Raw genomic sequence first — 22,327 nt, 5'->3', positions numbered from 1 at the left:
TGTTCTGAGGTCATCATCAATGATTTTAAGCCTGTTGTACGATGAAGGCTAACCATGTTTCATAATCCCCATATCTTCTCTTTCTTTAAATATCCAATCAATGTTCAAATTTCACCGCTTGTCTCTTATATGAGTCAGCATCCTAATAAGAGTTCATATATTTTTATTAGTTGATTAATTTCTTGAGTTTCTTCTTCTCTAGGGTTATTTTAGTTTCACTATTGAAAACCAAGTTTTCTTAGATTTTCTAATTATCAAGTTTGTAGCATCATCATTGTTCAGCTGCAATTTTTCTTTTACAATGCTGACCATGTATGGGTATCTAATCTCGCTATAAAAATTCTTGAGTGTACAACATGGAAATAATTTCATTTATACACTATATACATATATAAAATTGAAGCTTGTCCATTCTTAAAGTACAAATGAGAAAAGTATGGCTTTGTTTCAGTCTTAATGCATTTATACTGACTAGCTGTTGATCTGACTCAGTAAATTGCTCATGGAAAAATTATTTGTCCTTATTTTCATTTTCTGGTCTGAATTATTATAAAACATACATGTGTCTATGATTTTACATAAAAGCTAAATTAGCTCCTAGAAACTGATAAGTAATATTCTAAAGGTGATCTTCAGAAAAACAAATGTTATAGAAAACAGTAGAGTAGTTGCTAAATAGGTAGATGTTGTCTTCATTGTTTAAAAAAGTCTTATTATGGAAAATTTCAAAACTATATAAAAAGTGGAGAAAATATCCATGTATACCCATTACTTATCTTCAATAATTAAACTTCTGGCCAGTCTTGCTTTATATATAGTCTTACCCATTGCCCCCAATTTTTTTTATCTGATCATATTTTAGTATGTGTCATAAAGACTCCTTTTGAAGATAACTATAAAACATTCTCATACCAAAAATAATTTAACAATAATTTCATAATATCCAGTAATCGATTTCAGACTTCACCAGTTTTTTTTAATATCTTTAATTTATTTATTTATTTATTTATTTTTGTATGTGGTGCTGAGGTTTGAACCCTGTGCCTCACACATGCCAGGCAAGCATACTACCACTGAGCTGCAACCTCAGCCCCTGTTTCTTTGTTTTTTTAGTGGCTTATTTGTTTGAATAAAGATCTAATAAAACTCCTTGCATTGCTATGTAATCTCTTCTTCACCAATTTATTCATCCATCTTTTTTCCTTGGAGTTTGTTGGAAGAAAAAAAACGTCTAGTCATTGGTCCTGATGAGTTTCCAACACTTTGAATTTTGCTGTGATATCAATCAGAATGTTTTTCTGTCCCCAGTATATCCTGTGAATTTTTAAATGTTTTTTGATATTTGACAAGAATACTTCATAGGTTGTGGTTCTTCTATCAGAAGGCTTTCTTCTTGTGATATAGGCAGACATTCATAATCAATTCCTAGATACATAATTCATGATGGGCAAAATGGTGGCATTCTAATTAAGTTGTTCCCTCTCCATTTAATTATATAAAGTGCAAATAATCTTTATCAACCATTAAGTTAATTTGAGGTACAGATCATATAAGAAAGGCAGAATAACCACTTGACTCACTTTTTTTCTTGAAGCTTGTCCATTCTTAAAGTACAAATGAGAAAAGCTTTGTTTCAGTCTTAATGCATTTATACTGACTAGCTGTCATTTTTCTGGTTTTCAAAATGATGAGTTGATTTGGTTTATCATCCTTCAAAAGTATCTATGACTTCCACATTGACTATCTTTGGTATATTTCTGTTGTAATTATTATTATTATAAGTGCTCAAATTATCACCTATTTGGGCAGTGGGAGTTCCTAGAATTCAGTTTCTGAATCCTTTTGAAATAACAGTAGACTTTGATGGCTTCTTTATTTTCTGGTGTGACAAAGGTGACCCTAGAGTTCTTCTTATACATATCCTGTTCCAAACCTAGACTCAGCCATTTCTCTAAGAAGCACTTATTTGTTCTGGTTTGTGATTTGTAAATAAGTTGCTAATAGCCATTATTAATTATTACATTAATGAGAGTAAAGAAATTAAAGGAAACTTTCTAAAGCTGATTCCTCATTTACAAGACAACTTATGAATTCTATGTGTGCAATTCCTTTATAGAATTCCTTAAGGAAAAAAAGGAATAATGTTCATGTTTAAAGGCATGTTTTTGAATAAAGTTATAAACAATAATTTGTTTTGGGGATTCAGTATGATTGTGAATAATTGACTTCCATCCAAAGAGTTCATTTTAAATAATATGAAAATATTCTTTTAATTCTCTTATTTTGAAAAATATCTGAATGGATGCCGATGTGCACAGAAATGTTTGTCAAGCCTTGAATCCTATTAAAGACCCAAACTAAATTAACAAATCTAATTAAAGATTATTCTTCGATTGGAGAGGTGTGCCTCAGTGGTAGAGCACGTGCTTAGCATGTGCAAGGTCCTGAGTTTAATCCCCAGCACCAAGAAATAAAAAAAATTATTTTACCCTTCCAATGTAGTGTTCTGCTGCAAATCTTGGAGGATAGTGAGACCCTGTCTCCAAATAAAAAGTGGTAGTAACAATTTGTCATTTAAGCAAAATAAGCCAATGACTAGGTTTTCCACAATTTCCATACAGTGGCATTTAAAAAACAAAGCTCCTTAATCTTAAACAAAGGTACTAGAATAGATCTAAGTTTTCAAGGCAAACACAGATTAACTAGTAGACAGGACATTCATAGACATCCTCAGGCTAATTGAGTCTCCCCTTTTCCTTTAAAGAACAATGAAACCCAATTTAGCAAGGCCCTAAGCAACTCAGTGAGACCCTGTCTCCAAATAAAAATTCAAAAAGGGCTAGGGATGTGGCTCAGTGTTTGAGCCCCCTTAGGTCAATCCCTGGTACAAAACAAAACAATTTCTTGTACTTCATAATTAAAAACAAAATAAATCTGTATTAAATGACAATAAGCTTTCAAATATATTACATACTAAAGTCAGTTGTACTCAGGAAAGTTACAGGTTTCAAACATACATATAGTTGTATAGCAAGTTAAATTTAATATTTCTTACACAAAATAGTATCCACATTCTGTCTTTGGTTCTTTAAATAACTTTTACAGGTTATTAGGATTTTTGACAAGGGAATTATTCCAATAATACAAAAAAGTTACAGTTTAAGTTGTATCTTAATTTAAAATCATGCTCAGAACTCCTAAAATTCTTGGTTTGCTTTAATGTCCTTTCCAAATACTTTTAAGAGGATAAAAATGTTTGTTGTAAGGTACATTATGTATAACATATAAACTTAAATAGATGTATTCATATGCTAGGTATGGCATAAAAATTATGCTGGTTAATTTTAAATTTACACATTTTAAATTCTACTTTGTTTTCTCTTGCTATTTACTGTTAACTTTGCTTTCATTATCCATAGCTGGGGTGGGTAGTATTTAATAAGTGACTTGAATCTTCAGCTTAGTTTTTCCTCTTATTTGGGCGAGTACCTACCACCATTCTCATTTGTCCTTAGATTAGCTAGTAGATCTACCCTGTGCTAAAAGAGGAAAAGATGAAGATGTTCCTGTGTAACCTGCTTCCATGTCTTTGCGTGTTTTTCTCTCCCTCTTGGTGATTTTCCTCGTACTCCATGTCAGTGTAGATATTTCTGTCACACTGTTTCCTTATATGTACACTGTTGTTGTCTTCTCTCTGTTCGCCTCCTTCTTCCTTCCCCCATCCCTCCTCTCCTTCCTCCCTCTCCCCTCACCTCCTCTCTACCACATCTTTCATTGTCTTTTGAGTTTGTGTTGACCTTCCTTTCAGTCGGCCTTCCTCAATCTCCCATAATATAGAATCTAAATTATTTTGTAATTAATTGAAAAAATTTTTTTACTTATGTTTATAGTTTTAGAATCAACAAGTAAAACAGTTTTGGCAACTGGAATTTTCTAGTCTGTTAATAACAAAATAAATTCTGAGAAGGATTCTGGCCTACTAAATGCTATGTTTTTTGTGTTTTGTTTTTTTTTTAAATAATCCTTATGTCTTCCCCTTAGGAATATGTATATAATTGATTAATTTGAACATACAGAGAGCATATACTGTTTCAGGATAGAATATAACATCTAGTAATAACAGCAACATACATAATACATGATAGCTTAGCAAGTATTTTCATATATATTGACATGTGAAAAATATTATAAGGGCCAGATAATTTTATTGTCCACTAATATTAGCCATAATTGACAACTGAGAAAACAGGTTCAAAGAACTTGCTTCCTCTAGTGACAAAGCTAAAGACTCATCTTTTGACTTCCAAAATCTGTATTCTATACCATGACACTATTCTATTTTCCTAATTCCCTTTATTTTCCCCTCTCTTTTTTTTATATTGTTCTGTTTAATTTAAGGTTATTCTACATCTACCTTAAACTTAATTAGCTTTAATAATCTCAGTTTTGACATGTTGTAGGAGAACCTTGTTCTTTAACTATTACTCATCAAATGTACAAAGCATTCCATATTCCTCTGACCTACAACATTAGAAATAAATTCCTATAACTGAGATTTAATTATATTTTATTTTTTTTAAATGATAGAAACTCCGGGAAAAACAAAAAGCTGTACGAGAAAGTCATGGTCCAAACATGAAGCAAGCAAAAATGTGGCGTGATTTTGAACAATTGATGGAATGTAAAAAACAGTGCTTTCTGAAACAACAAAGCCAAACCTCCATTGGTCAGGTAATTCAGGAGGGAGGAGAGGATCGACTGATCCTCTAAATATGTATGTCATCTTTTGGGTTTTTAGTTGAAGTTACCAGAAATAAGTATAATCTCATAATGTATTTCTTTTCTTGAAAGTGATTTGTACAACATTTTGCTTTCTGATTAGCCATTCATTATTAAGTTTTCTTGGGAAATAAAATTAGGGTATATTTAGGTTTCAAAGTTTTTTTAATATAAAAAAAGACTTATAGTTTTGCTTAGTTTAGACGTCAATGGTGTCTTCTGAGTTTTATGAGACAGGAGACTAAGTTAACTATCTGTAAATGTAAACATATATCCATTAAGAAACATGTAGTTTTTTAAAACCGTAATAACCCCAATGGCTTAATGTTTTTCTTAATCTTTTTTTAACTTTAGAGGAATCTTTTAGGAACTAATATCTCTTGTTTTGAAGAAACATTTATCTGAAGTTCAGCAATTCCTACAGTTTCACTTCACTTTCTTTTTCTTCTGTAAAATGCAAGAAAATTTAATATTTTGACTAACGTATTTGTTCTATTCATGTAATTTGAAAGCAAATAAAACTTGGTGCATATATCATGGTTATTTATTTTAAAACTGTATAGTTGTCTTGTGTCAAAATTTATTCTTTTTAATTAGGTACTCACATTCTAATACTAAAGGATTATTATTTCCACAAAAATCTATTTATGGATTTAATATAATCTGATAGTCTGGGATGGTTATTTTACGAATAAAAATTGTCATAAAATGTGGTTGTTATCATGTGCTAAAAAAATTAGCATAAGATTCCTGGTGAAATTCAAGAATTCAAAATGCTTCCAGCCTCTGTTTCATTTGGATAAGGTACTTGAAGATTTCTTTGGTTTTCCTTAAAGAAAGATAATAAATTCAAATGCTTTGCTTGACTTCATTTTGATTTCAGTATATTTTTTCAAAATATCTTGCCTTTAGATTTGAAAACTTAGATTTCATATTGTTAGTATGTCCATCTTAGGCCAGTTCTTTTTAACTACCCTAAAAATAAATAAATAAAATAAATATATACATTTGTATATGTGTGTGTGTTTTGTTTCTACCCTAAGTAAAGTACATAAGCTTTGATCTCTTTGCTCCAAGTGTGCTCTGCTTTTTTAGTTATAGATGGATACAATATCTCTACTTATTTATTTTTATATGGTGCTAAGGATTGAACCCAGTGCCTCACACAGGGCAGGTGCTCTACCACTGAGTCACAAACCCAGCCGTACTTTTTTTTTTTTTATTATTATGGTTGGATACAATATCTTTATTTATTTATTTATCTTTATTCGGTACTGAGGATCTATCCCAGGGCCTCACACATGCTAGACGATAGGTCTACCACTGAGCCACAACCCCAGCCCCATGATCTATTTTTTTTTAATATTTATTTTTTAGCTGTGGTTGACACAATACCTTTATTTTATATTTATTTTTTAGTTGGACACAATATCTTTATTTATTTATTTTTATTCGGTGCTGAGGATCGAACCCAAGGCCTTGCACATGCTAGACAAGCACTCTGTTGCTGAGCCACAACCCCAGCCCCTCTCTTTTTTAAAATATTTTTTTAGTTGTAGATGGACTCAATACCTTTATTTTATTTATGTATTTATTTGTTTTATGTGGTGCTAAGGTCAAACCCAGTGCCTCACACATGCTAGGCAAGCACTCTACCACTGAGCTACAATCCCAGCCCCAAAACCTTCTTAATTCAATTATCATTTTTGGACATTGAGATAGTATGTGTGTAGTATTGGCTACAGGCTTATTTTTTTAAAGCCAGTAGAAAGTGATGCTTCAATAATCAGAATGTTAATTCCTTTGTAATATTTAAAAGACTAGATGCTGGGGCTTGGGATTGCATATAAATAAATGAATAAAATAAAAGTCCATCAACATCTAAAAAATATTTTTTAAAAAGAATAGATCCTTTTTTACGGAAGTAGCATTTCATTTTATTCTCCCAAAAGAGTCAATTCAAAAGCTTATTAAACATAGTGATTTTTTTTGATCCCTCCTCTATCTTTGGTGATCCTCTCAAGTTTTAAAATTTTTAACAACAGATATTCCAAAGAATGCTTACAATTCTACCTATTTGATCATTACTTGCCATCTTTATTCTACACAGAAAGAGTATGTGGATTAAACATGAAGGCAGCTCCAAAATTACTTTATTAACTGAAGCAGAATATCATTATTACTTCAAGGAAAGCAAATCGAAAAGAAAACTCTGAAAGTACAAAGTTATTTATAGTTTTTATGTAACAGTGGACATTTAGTAATGCAGCTTAATGGGTTTCGTGCAGTGACTTTCCACTCTTGTGATTTGATTGGAACATTAAAGAGCTCTGACTAACTCTGACAGTTTTTGACAGCTGGCACTTATGGAAGAAGAGCTTATTACATTTTTCCTTCAGGATTAATACTCTAGCTGGCTAATTGATGAGAGCACTTAATCACTTTAGAAAATAATTTATCTTTCACATGATGGCCCAAATAAAGGAAAAAAAATGTAGCCTGAGAAATCTGCCTCTATGTTCACAGATTTCCTTCTCTTAGGGCTTGGTGCTGCCAACTGTTGCCTAGGACTGACTGTGTCAACTGTGACTCAAAAGGCCATTGCTGCTTTTGCTCTCTGTTGGTTCAGGAAACAGTCCAACTTTAAAGGTTATCTTTTAAGAAGAATCTTATAGTAGGAAGGTATATTTTCTGTTAACAACTGATTCAAGGTCATGTATTTTCCAGGTCCAGAGAGTGTACCAGAGGATTTTAGAACATTGTACAAAGGCACATGAAAATCAACTCAGCAATTACAGAATAGCTGCCTTTTTCTTTAATAATTCTACCATTTTGCTTTAATTCAATAGGCAGTAATATTAAAATAAGTCATTTAATTAAACTGTCAAATAAATGCAAATGACCAGACATGGTAGTACACACCTGTAATCCTAGGCATTACTCAGGAGGCTGAGGCAGGAGGATGGCAAGTTTGAAGCCAGCCTCAGCAACTTAGTGAGACTCTGTTTCAAAATAAAAAGAAAAAAGGACTGGGTATGTAGCTCAATGGTTGAGTGCCCTGGGTTTAATCTCTAGTACCATAAATAAATGCAAATATATTATTCTTCCTGATTATTAGCATATAGGACATGTATAAATTTTTTGAAAATTTTTAACCTCTGCATCTTTCAGGTGTATTTAAGTTTTTAAATTAAGAAATACATAGCTCTTTTTGATAATTTAAGGAAAAAAGGCTGGATATGTATTCTAATTGAAAACAGAAATTAGCAGAATTATCCAGAACTGAGTATAAAATATCTACAAATGGGTAACTTACCAAAACTGCCTTTACAAAGGCAAAGTTTATGTTGAAAAATGACTTTGTATGGAGGTGTGTGTCTTGCAGAAACTTTATATAAACATTCACTCAATGTTAGTATCTGACGAATGTGAATAAAAAGACTTGTTTCTGCAAAGAGTTTTAGATGCTTACATCATTCCTCTTGCTTGGCCTGAAGGAGTCTAGCCCTAGGAAGTGGGTAAGATGGAACCCTGATGATTAAATTACCTTAATCTTGATTGTATCAGTAGTCTCTCCCATTGTTGTAGGGTGGTGAGATTTAGATTGTATATACAGCTCCTTCTTTTTAGATAATCCATGGCAACAGAAGAATAAAGTGTCTTTATTAAATATGTAATTGTGGTCTGGGATTGTAGCCCAGTGGTCGAGTGCTTGCCTAGCATGTGAGAGGTCCTGGGTTCGATTCTCAGTACCACATATTAATAAATAAAATAAAGGTCCATTGGCAACTAAAAATACATATTTAATATATACATGTACATATAATTTTTTCTCCACTCAGACTAGCTTAGCTCTTTCTTCCCTTCCTTTTTTTAATTTTTTTGTTGTTGTTGTAGATGGACACAATACCTTTATTTTGTTTATTTATTTTTATGTGGTACTGAGATTCCAACCCAGTGCTTCACACGTGCTAGGCAAGTACTCTACCACTGAGCCATAACCCCAGCCCTCCTTCCCTTCCTTTCAATGACAGCAATTTAATTAGAGCTGTTTCCTGTGTGGCACCCTAGCATGAGGCAAGTATTTTGTCTGGAGAGATTGGAGAGGGATCATTAAAAGTTATCTATGTGTTTTTGATCTTTGACTATCCTGTCTTAAGAGAGAAAGTTGACTGTAATTATGGTTTAGTCCCACAACCTTGCAAAAGAAGTCAAAATAAGGATCAAGGAAGCATTTTTTAGAGTCTTGGACAACCACATACTTTCTGCTCCCATGCTCCCTCTTTTGGCAACCTGGAAGTATTTTCTTGGCAAACTGATAATTTCACAATTTCCTTTCTAGAATTGCCCAGAGGCTTGAGTCACCACTCTTGGGTTTACTGCTATGGAAAGTCACTATTCAGAACAAAGGAAGAAATTAAAGATTTCTGTTTTTCAGTGAAAGTCTGAGTTTCCACCTTAGTTCAGGGCCTAACAGTAGGTTCCTGGCAAGGCTACTGCTTAATACCACACATGATAACCTGGTATATGATGTAGAATTTTGGAGCTTCAAAGGATCCGAAGAATGATTCATGTAATTGTTTATTAGATGTGGACCTTTGAAAGGTTTCTCTCACATCTCTCCAGCAGAAAATCAGTTCTGTAGTGCTTGTGGCAAATTGCTTTCTAGCCTCAGAGAAACCGCAGTGCAGCTCATTCCTCATGAGGGAGCCTGTTCCGTTGTTAAAGAGCACACACAGCCTGAATGGTGCTTGGTCTGAAAGTGAAGCAAACTTACAGAGGAAGAACTTTGTTAAAACTTCAATATGTAAAGCAGGACTTAACAAATTTTATTTTCTGAAGCTCTGTAATCGGGATGAATGATGATGATGATGATAAATAAGAAAGCAACTGGCTCGTTATTAAGCATTCAGTGTGTACCAGGAACAGTGCTAAGTGCTTTATGTGCATGACCCAGTGGAAATATCACAACCTATGAGGAAGGTACAATTATTTCCATTTTATAGATGAGGAAACTGAAGCACAGAGTCTATACTGGGTGTATATTTGCAAAAAGGTAATGTCTATAATATAGCATGAAATTATTTTAGTGCTTAGAATAACTTTTTTTAATTTATTTTTCAGTTTTCGGTGGGCACAACATCTTTATTTTATTTTTATGTGATGCTGAGGATTGCACCCAGTGCCCCACGCATGCCAGGCGAGCATGCTACCACTTGAGCCACATCCCCAGACCCTAGAATAACTTTTGAAAAATGTGTTCACTGGACTGGGGCTGTGGCTTAGTGGTAGAGTGCTTGCCTAGCATGTGTGAGGCTCTGGGTTTGAATCTCACCACCTCTTAAAAATAAATAAATAAAACAAAGGTATCTATCTACAACTATAAAAAATAAAAATAAAAAAAAATGTGTTTGCTTACTATAGCTAAAGAACAAACTGTACTAAATGATTAAAATAAGCACTACCAACCAGATAAGTAAGTTATACTGAAAATGAATGACAAATAAATGCATACAAGAAATGAGTTTTAATACAGGGCAAACTGAAGCCTTATAAGTTATTGTTTAAATCTCTGTGAAACAAAATTCAAAGTAGATCAAGTACTTAGGCATTAGACTACGAACACTGTGCCTAATAGAAGAAAAAGTGGGCCCAAATCTACATCATGTCGGCTTAAGATCTGACTTCCTTACTAAGACCCCTAAGGCACAAGAAATAAAGAGTCAACAAATGGGATGGAATCAAACTAAAAAGCTGATTCATAACAAAGGAAACAAGAATGTGACAAGAGAGCCTGCAGAATGGGAGAAAATATTTACCACCTCTACCTCAGATAGAGCATTAATCTCTACGATATATAAAGAACTCAAAAAACTTAATAACAAACAAACAATTAATAAATGGGCAAAGGAACTGAACAGGCACTTCACAAAATAAATATGATCAGTCAATAAATACATGAAAAAATGTTCAACATCTCTATCAGAGAAATGCAAATTAAAACCAAAGTGAGATTTCATCTAATTCCAGAATGGCAATTATCAAGAATACAAGCAACAATAAATGTTGATGAGGACGTGGGGGAAAAGGTATACTCATACAATGTTGGTGGGACTGCAAATTGGTCAACCATTATGGAAATTCTTCAGAATTTTAGTATGGAGATTCTTCAGAAAACTTGGAATGGAACCATTTGACCCAGCTATCCCACTCCTCAGTTTATTCCCAAAGGACTTAAAATCAGCATACTACAGTAATGAAGCCATATCAATGTTTACAGCAGCTCAATTCACAATACCTAAACTACGGAATCAACCTAGGTGCCCTTCAACAGATGAATGGATAAAGAAAATGTGGTATGTATATACTTGACCTTAAAGAAGAATGACATTATGGCATTTGCTGGTAAATGGAGAGATCTGGAGAATATCATGCTAAGTGAAATAAGCCAATCCCCCAAAACCAAAGGCTGAATGTTTTCTCTGATATGCAGATGCTAATTCACAATAAGGGGGTAGGTAGGAAAGAATAGAAGTACTCTGGATTAGACGAAGACGAATGAAGGAAAAGGAGAGGAATAGGAATAGAATAATAGAATGAATCGGACATTACTATCCTATGTGCATATATGATTACATGACCAATGTAACTCTGCATCACATAAAACCAGAAGAATGAGAAGTTGTACTCCATATATGTATAATATGTCAAAATATATTCTACTGTCATGTATAATAAGAACAAACAAAAAATAATTAAAAATCTCTGTGAAAGTGTTAAAATTATGCCTTCTCTGTATGAATCCAGTTTTTCACTTTATGAACAATGCTACAGTGAAACTTGAAGATGGGAATACAATAAGAGGGGAAGTGCTATGTGCTAACCTCTTGATCTATATAGTTGTTCCCCCTTATCCACAGTTTCTCTTTTTGAGGTTTTAGTTACCTTCAGCCAGCTGCAGTCTGAAAATAATAAATGGGAAATTCCAGAAAGAATTCATAATTTTCAAATAACTTTTAATATAGTCTTATTTCTAGAATTGTTCTATTTTTAGTTACTGTTGTTAATCTCTTGTTAAACTTCATCATGAGTATGTATGTATAGGAAAAAATATAGTATACTGAATATAGGGTTTAGTACTATCCTTGATTTCAGGACCCCAGTAGGGATTGCTATTCTGATTTAATGTGCTAGACTTTCTGAAAAGCTAGACTTTCCAAAAAAGCACAGTGGAAGTATAAGATATGGCCCCTATCATTAACTGGACTTAAAATACATTAAATAACAGTAAACATATCAAATGTAATAATACAAGTGCTGAATAGGTCAATCAAAATAATAACCCAGGTGCTGTAGGTCAATCAAAACTCGGATCTAAGCTGGCCCAATGGTGTGTGCCTGTAGTCCCAGCATTTGGAAGGGTGAAAGGGGAGGATCACTTGAGTCTAGGATTAAGACCAGCCTGGGCAACACTATGGAACCCTTGCATCAAAATACAGGGATCAGCTGGGTGCGGTGGCACATGCCTGTAATCCCAGCGGCTTGGGAGGTGGAGGATCGAGAGTTCAAAACCAGCCTCAGCAATTTAGCAAGGCACTAAGCAACTCAGTGAGACCCTGTCTCTTAAAAAAAATACAAAAATTGGGCTGGGGATGTGGCTCAGTGGTTGAGTGCCCCTGAGTTCAATCGCCAGTACCAAAAAAAAAAAAAAAAAATTACAGGGACCTAGGGAAGACCAGAAAATCAAGGAAAAGTGAAGGAGGCTTCATCAAAGAGGAATTAATCTGGTCCTGGAAGGATGTAGTGAATGGGAGGAGTAGAAGCAAGTATTTACTGCCTACCTCTCCCGTCTCCAGCTGTATTTGAAACCTGCTGAACAGGAAAGGAATGGCTGCTACTTTGAAGGAGCAGAAAATCTAGTTATCAAGATGAGGAATATAACCAACTTTAAAGCAGTTAGCAATGCTGGATTATCCTGCAAGAAAAGGTTCACCCCAGATTTCTGGAAGTATTTGCTATTTCAGAAATCAAAGACATTTTTATTAGAAAAAAGTAGAACTCTATTAGACTGTCTTATACTCAATTTATGGCCTAGTTTTTGTTTCATGATAATAGTATAGAGGGGCATTGTAATATTTTCAGAGTTTATTATTTCTGAAGTCTCAATTCAGAATTCAAAAAGGAAGAAAGCACTTTAGGCTGGAGCAGTTCAACAGCTGGAGGAAGAAGTGTACAAGTTAAAATGCTTCTATAGGTATGCACAGAATTGGGCAGAGAGGGAACAAGGACTCATTGGGAACATGTAAAACCTTAAAAAAAAAAGAAAAAAAAAAAAAAAGCCCTGAAGTATGAAACAGACCAGACTAGAGGAATAAGGACAAGTTGCTTAAAAGGGAGTTGGAAACCAAAGTGCCAAAGGTTTCTAGTGGATTGCAATTGTGAATCGTGTATTTGTGTGTTGGTATATAATGATCAGTCTTCCTCACTGCTCTTGTTCCCATGCAGACCATTGATGAAATGGGAGCCACACTACATTTAGAAAATGACAAATGATCATCCCCATGGAAGGCTACTGTCATGAACTTAATTTGGGTTATTTTTTTGTGACAGAAGTACAGTATAAGCAGTAAGCCAGTTAGGTGTTTTATTGTATTTCATGGGATTTTTTTTACACTAATTCAAAAACTCAGCATTTTAATCTCTGACTTAGTTTCTTTTTTTTTAAATAACTTTATTTTATTTTTTTATTTTTTTATGTGGTGCTTAGAATTGAACCCAATGCCTCACACATGCTAGGGAAGGGCTCTACCACTGAACCCCAACCCCAGCCCTCTGACTTAGTTTTTAACTTGATACCATCATCTATATCATCGCTTTTTTGTTACATGTTATATTTTTACATTTGTGGAAAAGATTTGATAATTCCAAGGAATTTAGCTGAGGAACAGAATATTTAAAAGTGATATTTCTGTTGAGAGACATTTATAAATTTATATGATTTCCTATATTATAAAAAATGTGTGGAAAAAATTCAAAGCTGGTGTTTCACTTGGTTTCTTTTTCTTCATAGAGGGAAAAGAGCTTTTACTGTAATAATTGCCAGGTTGTCAAGGAGAGCCTCAGTCCTCAGAAACCCACTTGCCGTTGACTTGGCCATGTCAAACAAATGTTCAGCTTTTATTCTGACACTTCTTGAAGAATTTGATTGAAACTATATATGTCCAGATAACACTCAGCAAAGTGCCCTTCTTGCATTTGTTTCAAGATATATTTGGAAACAAGAGAGATGACCTTGGACTCAGCTGCTTTTCCAATTTAGGACTTCTCTCTGGGTCTACTGAATAATATTCCCCAACATTGAAAATTCAACAAATGGAAAAACATTTCAGTTACCCTATGCCATAAGTTCTGTGTTAGAGGACTTTTTCCTCCCAGCAATATGTTCTGCCTCTAAAAGAAATGATATATTTAGCCCACAAACTAGTTCTATATTAGTTTTCTAACCATCTACTTCAGAATACATTTAGGAACACATTTGCCTTTCATCAGAGTGTCTTTTTGTAATCTAAATTGAGCTGTCCTTACTTTTTAAAATATTTTAGCCTCTAAAAAATAAAAAACCAACAGTTAACCCTTTTCCTTTGCCTTCTGACATTCAAAATTTGGTTTGAAGCCAGAGTTCATTGTAGCTTGATGTAAGATCTAAAAGAGGACTTTGGAGGCACTGATATCCCCTTCTAAGGTTTTTGCCACCTGTCCAGATGACAATAGAAGTCCTGTGAGTCCAACCTCAAGCCTGAATGCCAGAATTAGCTTCCAGTTATATCTACATTTAGCCCATGGATGACTTTAACTCTCATTTAAGTGACATCCTTTCAGTTATCGTTTTGCATATTATGGAGGTTTAAGCAGTTCCATTTTTAATTTGTTGACACCATCCCAGGACAAGACTTAGGTAACTTTTCAATAAGGCAGCTTTGATTTTAAGCAAGTAAATAAGAATTATAGTTTGATTATTGTCCTATGTATATATTTCCAGGAATAGTAACATTTCCCATTTTATGTGGTTTCCTTTGATGTTACAAGCAATCAGCATTTATAGAGATGATTATGTTGTTAGCAACATCGTCTTTAGCATACACAATATATTAATTCCTAATAAAGTGCTGTTACACATGTGCACACACATACCACATGTGAATAAATAAATATACCAAATTATAATACTTTAAAGGAGAGATTGTTTTTAAGAATTCCTTGTTGCTTTATTTGGAATCAAGTATTATGTCATTTGGTAGCCACAATGTGAATGATCTTGAGCAAATAGTCAAAAAGAGTTTTTAAAATTAGTACCACCTAAGATAATTTTAAAGATAATCTGCCCCCCTGGGCATGATGGTATACTCCTGTAATCCCAGGGGATCAGGAGGCTGAGGCAGGAGGATCGTGAGTTCAAAGCCAGCTTCAGCAACTTAGGCCCTAAGCAACTCAACGAGACTGTCTCTGATAAAATATAAAAAGGGGCTGGGGATGTGGCTCAGTGGTTAAGCGCCCCTGAGTACAAAAAAAAAAAAAAAAAAAGATGACCTGTCCCATCAGATGACAGATTGCTCTTAAATTTTTAATTATTGCAAGTTATTGAATAAGTATTACTTTGTAGTTCTCTACCTCAAAAACTGGTGACTTTCATTTTTAATCTGACATTTACTCCTATATAAAAACAGGTTTTGCGTGGGTGTGGCTGTTCTGTGTACATTTCCATTATTTTATTGATGTTGAACTATAGCAATTGCTAAAGTTACCACACTTCCCTAATTAAGTAAATAAGAGCTCATAGTACCCAAGCTGATTTATTTTACAAGGTAAGCAGTAAAGTTTGCTTTTCCTGGTGCAAGAGATTCCTCCAACTGCATAACTGTTGAACTGTGATTTTAAAGATATGGAAGAGAAAGCCAAGCATGGTAGTGCACGCCTGTAATCCCAGCAGTCGGGATGCTGAGGCAGGAAAATCATAAATTCAAAGCCAGCCTTAGCAACATCGAGGCACTAAGTAACTCAGTGAGACCCTATCTCTAAATGAAATACAAAGTAGGGCTGGGGATGTGGATCAGTGGCCAAGTGCTCCTGAGTTCAATCCCTGGTACATCCCACCCCCCAAAAAAAGTGTGTTTATTTAAAATTTAATATTTCCAAATTGCCTTCCAAATTCTAGTATTCAGCTCCCATTAATTATTTTTTTTGAGAGAGAGAGAATTTTTATATATATATATATATATATATATATATTTTTTTTTTTTTTTTTTTTTTTTTTTTTAGTTTTCCGCGGACACAACGTCTTTATTTGTATGTGGTGCTGAGGATCGAACCCGGGCCCCACGCATGCCAGGCGACTGCGCTACTGCTTGAGCCACATCCCCAGCCCAACTCCCATTAATTATGACAGCACTTCATTTGCTGTCCCCTTACATGGACTCCATATATTAGCTTTACAACATCCTTGCCAGTGTAATGGATTTAAAGAATTGTTTTAGGGCTGGGGATGTGGCTCAAGCAGTGGCCAGGTCGCCTGGCATGCGCAGGGCGTTGGGTTCAATCCTCAGCACCAAATAAAATTAAAATAAAGATGTTGTGTCCACCAAAAACTAAAAAATAAATATTAAAAAAATTCTCTCTCTCCCTCTCTTAAAAAAAGAATTGTTATAATTAATTTTTTAAAAGTTTTAAGTGAAGTTGAGTTTTTCATTGCCCATTTTTAATTTATACTAGATTTTTCTCTAACTGAAAAGGAAGTCCTTAACAATCATTGTAGAAAGTTTGAATGATAAAGACGATAAAGTTATCTATAGTCTCACCCAGACATTGTCATTGATTACATATTTGCTTCTTTCTGGTCTTCTTTTTATGATATATGTTTTGTTATTTTTAACAAATAATGAAAATGAGTTTATTTCTTAATACGCATTTTTTTAAAATGATATTAAGAGGCTCCTAGGCAGCTCAGTAGTGGAGCATGTGCCTAGTGTGCATGAAGCCCTGGGTTTGATCTGTAGCACCAAAAAATAAAAAATAAAAGAGAGAGAGATTATAATTCAGCTACTTGGAGTACTACTTTGACCTCTTTTACTCAAGGTGCTATATAAATATTCAGTGAACTGAGTTCCTCTCTGCCAAGCCTTTGAGATCAGCTAGTGGAAAAAACATTAACATTCTTTCCTTGACACTGTCCTGTCACTCCTAGATCTCAAGCTGGATGAGATTTCCTAGGAACTAATAGGTCTCTTAGTGGTAAAGATGAAGGTCTGTAATCCCTAGTGGCATGGAAGAGAGAGGAAGCTTGTACCTTAAAACACACACACACACAACACACACAAACATTTCCTATTAAATATGGATGTATTTACATAGATATTACATAATATACATATATAAAATTATATACACATACATAGTCAAAACAGGAGGTGAGATTAGTGAGCAAAAGCAAAACACACAAAATGTGGTAAACACCTACGGAACCATAAAATGACTGGACATGGGATCAGCCCTTCCTGTGTGGTGATCATGTTTCCTTATCTGGTTCTCCTTTTGGACTGTAAGAGCATGGAATCAGGATTGGTTTCTCTTCTTTGGTGTATTCCCGATGCCTACTTAGACAATTAGGCTACTTTGGTCAATAAAAACTAGTTAAATGAAGAATGAAAGAACGAAGGTAAAAGGATATGGCCTTGAGTAAATCACTTGATTACTCCTGACTTCACTGTCTTTCAATGAGCACTTCAAAGAATTATTGCATAAAGTCAGGCAATATATGAAGATGGGGAGACCTTTCCAAGCAGATTGTCTTCTCAGTCTTCTTTTTTTAGTTGTTGATGGAGCTTTATTTTTATTTATTTGTTTATATGTGGTGCTGAGAATTGAACCCAGGGCCTCACACATGCTAGGCAAGTGCTCTACCACTGAGCTACAGCCCCAGCCCTCCTCAGTATTTTTATACAGCTAAACACCATTCTCATTCAGGTGCCTGTCAAGAAGATCTTACTAGGGCTGGGGATGTGGCTCAAGCGGTAGCGTGCTTGCCTGGCATGCGTGCGGCCCGGGTTCGATTCTCAGCACCACATAGAAACAAAGATCTTGTGTCCGCCGATAACTAAAAAATAAATGTTAAAAAAAATTCTCTGTCTCTCTCTCCCACTCTCTCTTAAAAAAAAAAAAAAGAAGAAGATCTTACTATATGCCAATTGACTATCATTTTCTTGCTTATCTAGATAGAGAATGAAGCAAATAAAAGACAGTTTCACCACTGCAAATAATCATCCCCAGTCTTTATAGTGTATCCTAGATGGAAACACATTTTTGTCCTCTTACACAGAGGCAGCCCATGATCTTGTCACACAATTTACTAGAGAACAATTTAAGGGATCCTGATTGTAGTGGTAAAATTTGATATTGGTAGTGTATCTATGGACTTTGACATCTTAGTCACTGCCTTTTTCTCAGTGCCCAGCAGTCTAATAGTGGAGTACCCTCCAGGATAAAGTTATAGAAAATGGATATTACCATGTCTTTAAGACACTTAGAAACACATTTGTATAATTATTGTTTAAAGTAGAAATAACAAAGAAAATCAGATGGCACATGTATGGAATAGTCAGTAGCTATCCTAGAGTGGACATTTTATAAATAATTGTAATGAACATTTGTCCTTTTTAGTATATCTTAAATTGTCAGTTGGAAGAAATGGTTACACTTTGAAGTTAATGTATTAATTTCTTTAAATGTATCACTTTTTAAGTTTCTCAAAAGAGGAAGCTAATGTAATATAAAACCGGTTAAAATAAGGTTACATTTGAGGCTGGGCTGCAGCTCAGTGGTAGAGCACTTGCCTAGCATGTGTGAGGTACTAGGTTTGATCCTCAGCACCACATATGAATTAAAAAAAAAAAGAGGATACATTTGAAATATAAAGTAGCATCATCTTATAGATCTTAGGATACCTTATCTAGTTGCCCAGGTCCAAAAATTCAAATTTACTTTAAAATTAGTTTTATAAAAAACTTGAAATAGGGGGCTGAGGTTGTGGCTCAGAAGTAGAGTGCTTGCCTAGCATGTGTGAGGCACTGAGTTCAATCCTTAGTACATAAAAAATAAAATAAAGGCATTCTGTCCACCTACAACTTAAAAAAAAAAAATGTGAAATAGGGCTGGGGCTGAAGCTCAGTGGTAGAATGCTTGCAGCACATATGAGGCACTTGATTCAATCCTCAGTACCACATAAAAATAAATAAAATAAAGGTATTATGTCCATCTACAACTTAAAAAAAAAACTTGAAATAAGTAGAAACATTTTTCTTTCTTCCTTAATGTAATATCATAAAAATGATAGACTGGCACATAAGCTTTTCTTTTTTCTATTTGTAACAAAAAGAATTACATAATCAGGCAGAAATCAGGAAGTAAAAATTATTACAAAATTAAAGTAAGTGGTCTATTTTCACTGCTCCACCAGGAATAAAAGAATAAAGATAAACATAGCAAGATTATCAAATTTGAGAATTCTTTCCATGTAAATTATATATTAATAAAAATTTCATTTAAATTAAGGTTTTATTCAATGTTGTCCTTTTAAATTTTAAGTTTAAATTATAGCAAATACAAAATTTGTCATCTTAACCATTTTTAACCATATATACATCGTACAGATTTTCAGAACTTTCTCATCTTGCAAAGTTGAAATTTTATATCCATTAAACAACTCCTCATTTTCCTCTCCCCAGTGCAAGTCTTCCACCTTTCCATCTTCTGCCTCTATGATTTTGTCTACTTGAGGCACCTCATGTAAGTGGAATCATTCAGTTTTTTTCTTTTTTGTGATTGACTTATTTCACTTAGCATAAATCAAAATGTATCCACATGGTAGCCTGTGATAGGATTTCTTTCCTTTTTTAGGCTGCACTCTATCCTTTTTAATTTCATTTTTATGGTATAATCTATTATCTATTATTCTACTCTTAAACATTTTTACATTCAGTCCCCAGCACCAAAAAAAAAATTGTTTACAGATATTGTCTATTTTAATGTCCCAGATCATGATTACATACAGAATGATGGAAAAGCAAGTTAAAATGCACATTTGGCTTTCCAAACTCTTAGCAAGAAATAGAGGTTTATAAAATGATGGAACAATCTAGGACTTCCTCAGTAGGGGGAAGAACAACTACGTGATGCTACATCAGTTATCAGGTCTTAAAGGCCTTTTTTGTAGGATTTGTTCCTGCATGCATAGAATATACCAATATAATTTGGCCAATATTGGGGCTGGGGATGTGGCTCAAGTGGTAGCGCGCTCACCTGCGGCCCGGGTTCGATCCTCAGCACCACATACAAACAGAGATGTTGTGTCCGCCGAATACTAAAAAATAAATATTAAAAAAATTCTCTCTCTCTCTCTCTCTCTCACTCTCTCTTTAAAAAAAAAAAAAAAATTAGCCAATATCATTCTCCTGTATTTCCTTTTCTACTTCTTTCCCCTCCCCTAGGTTCTTAAGGGCCTTTTTTGTAAACCCTCTTTATTAAAGATTTTCAGTTGTTTTTCTAGAGATGTATAACTTTTTTTGAAGTACCTTGTAATATGTCTCTTTCTTTCTAACCTCTTCAGGTTGAGTTAGCTGTATGCCTTCCCTATTTGTGAATAACATTCTTCCCCTATTCTGTCATCGCAACAGCCTCATGTTCCACAGTTCATTAAGAGACTGCAAATGTCAACTAATTTTTAAAAAGCATAGAATTCATTTTCAGTCCTCCTACCTTAATTTTTTTGGGGAGTGGGTACTGAGAATTGAACTCAGAAGCACTTGATCACATCCCCAGCCCTGTTTTTTTGTATTTTATTTAGAATAGATAGGGTCTCATTGAGTTGCTTAGAGCTCAATGTTGCTGAGGCTGGCTTTGAACTCTCAATCCTCCTGCCTCAGCGTCCTGAGCCGCTGGGATTACAGGCATGCACCACCACGCTTGGCCTCCTACCTTAGTTTTTTAAACAGCTTTATAAGACAATTCACATACCGTGCAATTCAACCATTTAAACTTTAAACTTCAGTGGTTTTTAATATATCCCCAGTGTTATGCAACCATCACTACTTTCACTTTTAGAACGTTTTTCCACCACCAAAAAGAAAGCCCACAGTCACTCCCCACTTCTCCCATGTCCCCTAGCCTTAGGTAACCACTAACGAACTTTCATTCTCTATAGATCTGCCTATTCATCTAAATGGAATTGTGTAATATGTAACCTTTTGTGTCTAGCTTCTTTCACTTACACCTTTTTCAAGATCATGTTCATTTCTTTTTTAAAAAATGTGGCTAAATAAGCTGGTCATGTTGACATATATCTGTAACCCCAGCTACTTGAAAGGCTGAAGCAAGAAGGGAGGCTGAAGCATGAGGATCTCCTGGGCAACTTAACAAGACTCTGTCTTAAAATAAATTTAAAAAAAAGAAAGAAAGAAAGGGAGCTGGGGACATAGCTCAGTTTTAGAACCCCCACCCCCAGGTTTAATCCCATACCAAGGTATAGGGAGAGGTAAAGTTAGCTGTGCATATAATAAAATGCACATAACATAAAAGTGGCCATCTTAACTACTTTTAAATGTTATATTTCAGTAGTGTGAAATAGTGTAAATATCGTTGTACATCAAAGCTCCATAATTTTTCATCTTGCAAAACTGAAACTCTATAGCCATAAAATAACAATTCCCCATTTCCTCCTCCTGTCTGCCTCTCAACCATCATTCACCTTTTTGTGTGTATGAATTTTATTACTCAAGTACCTCATATAAGTAGAATTGTGCAGTACTTTTTTTTTTGTAACTAGCTTATTTCACAATGACCTCAAGAACCCTTGCCATCCATGCTGTAAGACATGTCAGAATTTCCTTCCTACTTCATTCTTTTTTATGTCTGAATATACCATTGTATAGCTGCCATACTAAATTTTGTTTATCTTTTCAACAGTTGACAGGCATTTGGGTTGTTTCCACTTTTTGACTACTATGAATAATGCTGCTGTGAACGTTCATGTACAAGTTTTTGTGTGGACATGTTTTCAGTTCTCTCAGTTATACACCTAGGAGTGGAATTACTGAGTCATATGGTAACTCCACGTTTAACTTTTTAAAGAACTGGGAAACTTTCAAAGCTCTTATATTCTCACAAGCAAAGTATGAAGGTTCCAATTTCTTCACATCATTGCCACCACTTGTTATTATCCATTGCTTTGTTATAGCTAACCTAGTAGGTGAAATAGTATCTCATTATGGTTTCGACTTATATTTCCCTGAAAATTGCTAACTTTTCTGTGCTTCTTGGCCACTTACATACCTTCTTTGGAGAAATGTCTATTCAGATCCTTTATTTTAATTGAATTCTTTGTCTTTTATTATTGAGTCATTAGAGTTCTTAAAATATATTCTGTATACGAGCTCCTTATCAAACATGATTAGTAAATATTTATCTTTATCTTTTTCTTTTTGCTCCTGTCCCCACTCAGGGA

The 22,327-nt window shown here is 34.3% G+C and overlaps 1 protein-coding gene across 1 annotated transcript in view; it reads left to right on the top strand.

The window, feature by feature from the left end:
* Ift81 (intraflagellar transport 81) overlaps nt 1-5,660 on the top strand; it is a 70,436-nt gene extending 64,776 nt beyond the window's left edge. Inside the window, exon 19 of the mRNA XM_076866747.2 lies at nt 4,588-5,660. Coding sequence (XP_076722862.1) covers nt 4,588-4,770 — 183 coding nt within the window. The 3' untranslated portion in view covers nt 4,771-5,660. The remainder of the gene's footprint in view (nt 1-4,587) is intronic.
* Nucleotides 5,661-22,327: the final 16,667 nt, after the last annotated feature.

Source organism: Callospermophilus lateralis, chromosome 1 (genome assembly GCF_048772815.1).
Source record: "Callospermophilus lateralis isolate mCalLat2 chromosome 1, mCalLat2.hap1, whole genome shotgun sequence".
In the NCBI taxonomy this organism is placed as follows: Eukaryota; Metazoa; Chordata; class Mammalia; order Rodentia; family Sciuridae; genus Callospermophilus; species Callospermophilus lateralis.
Note: the sequence above shows the minus strand (reverse complement) of the source record. Positions and strands in the feature narration are given on the sequence as shown.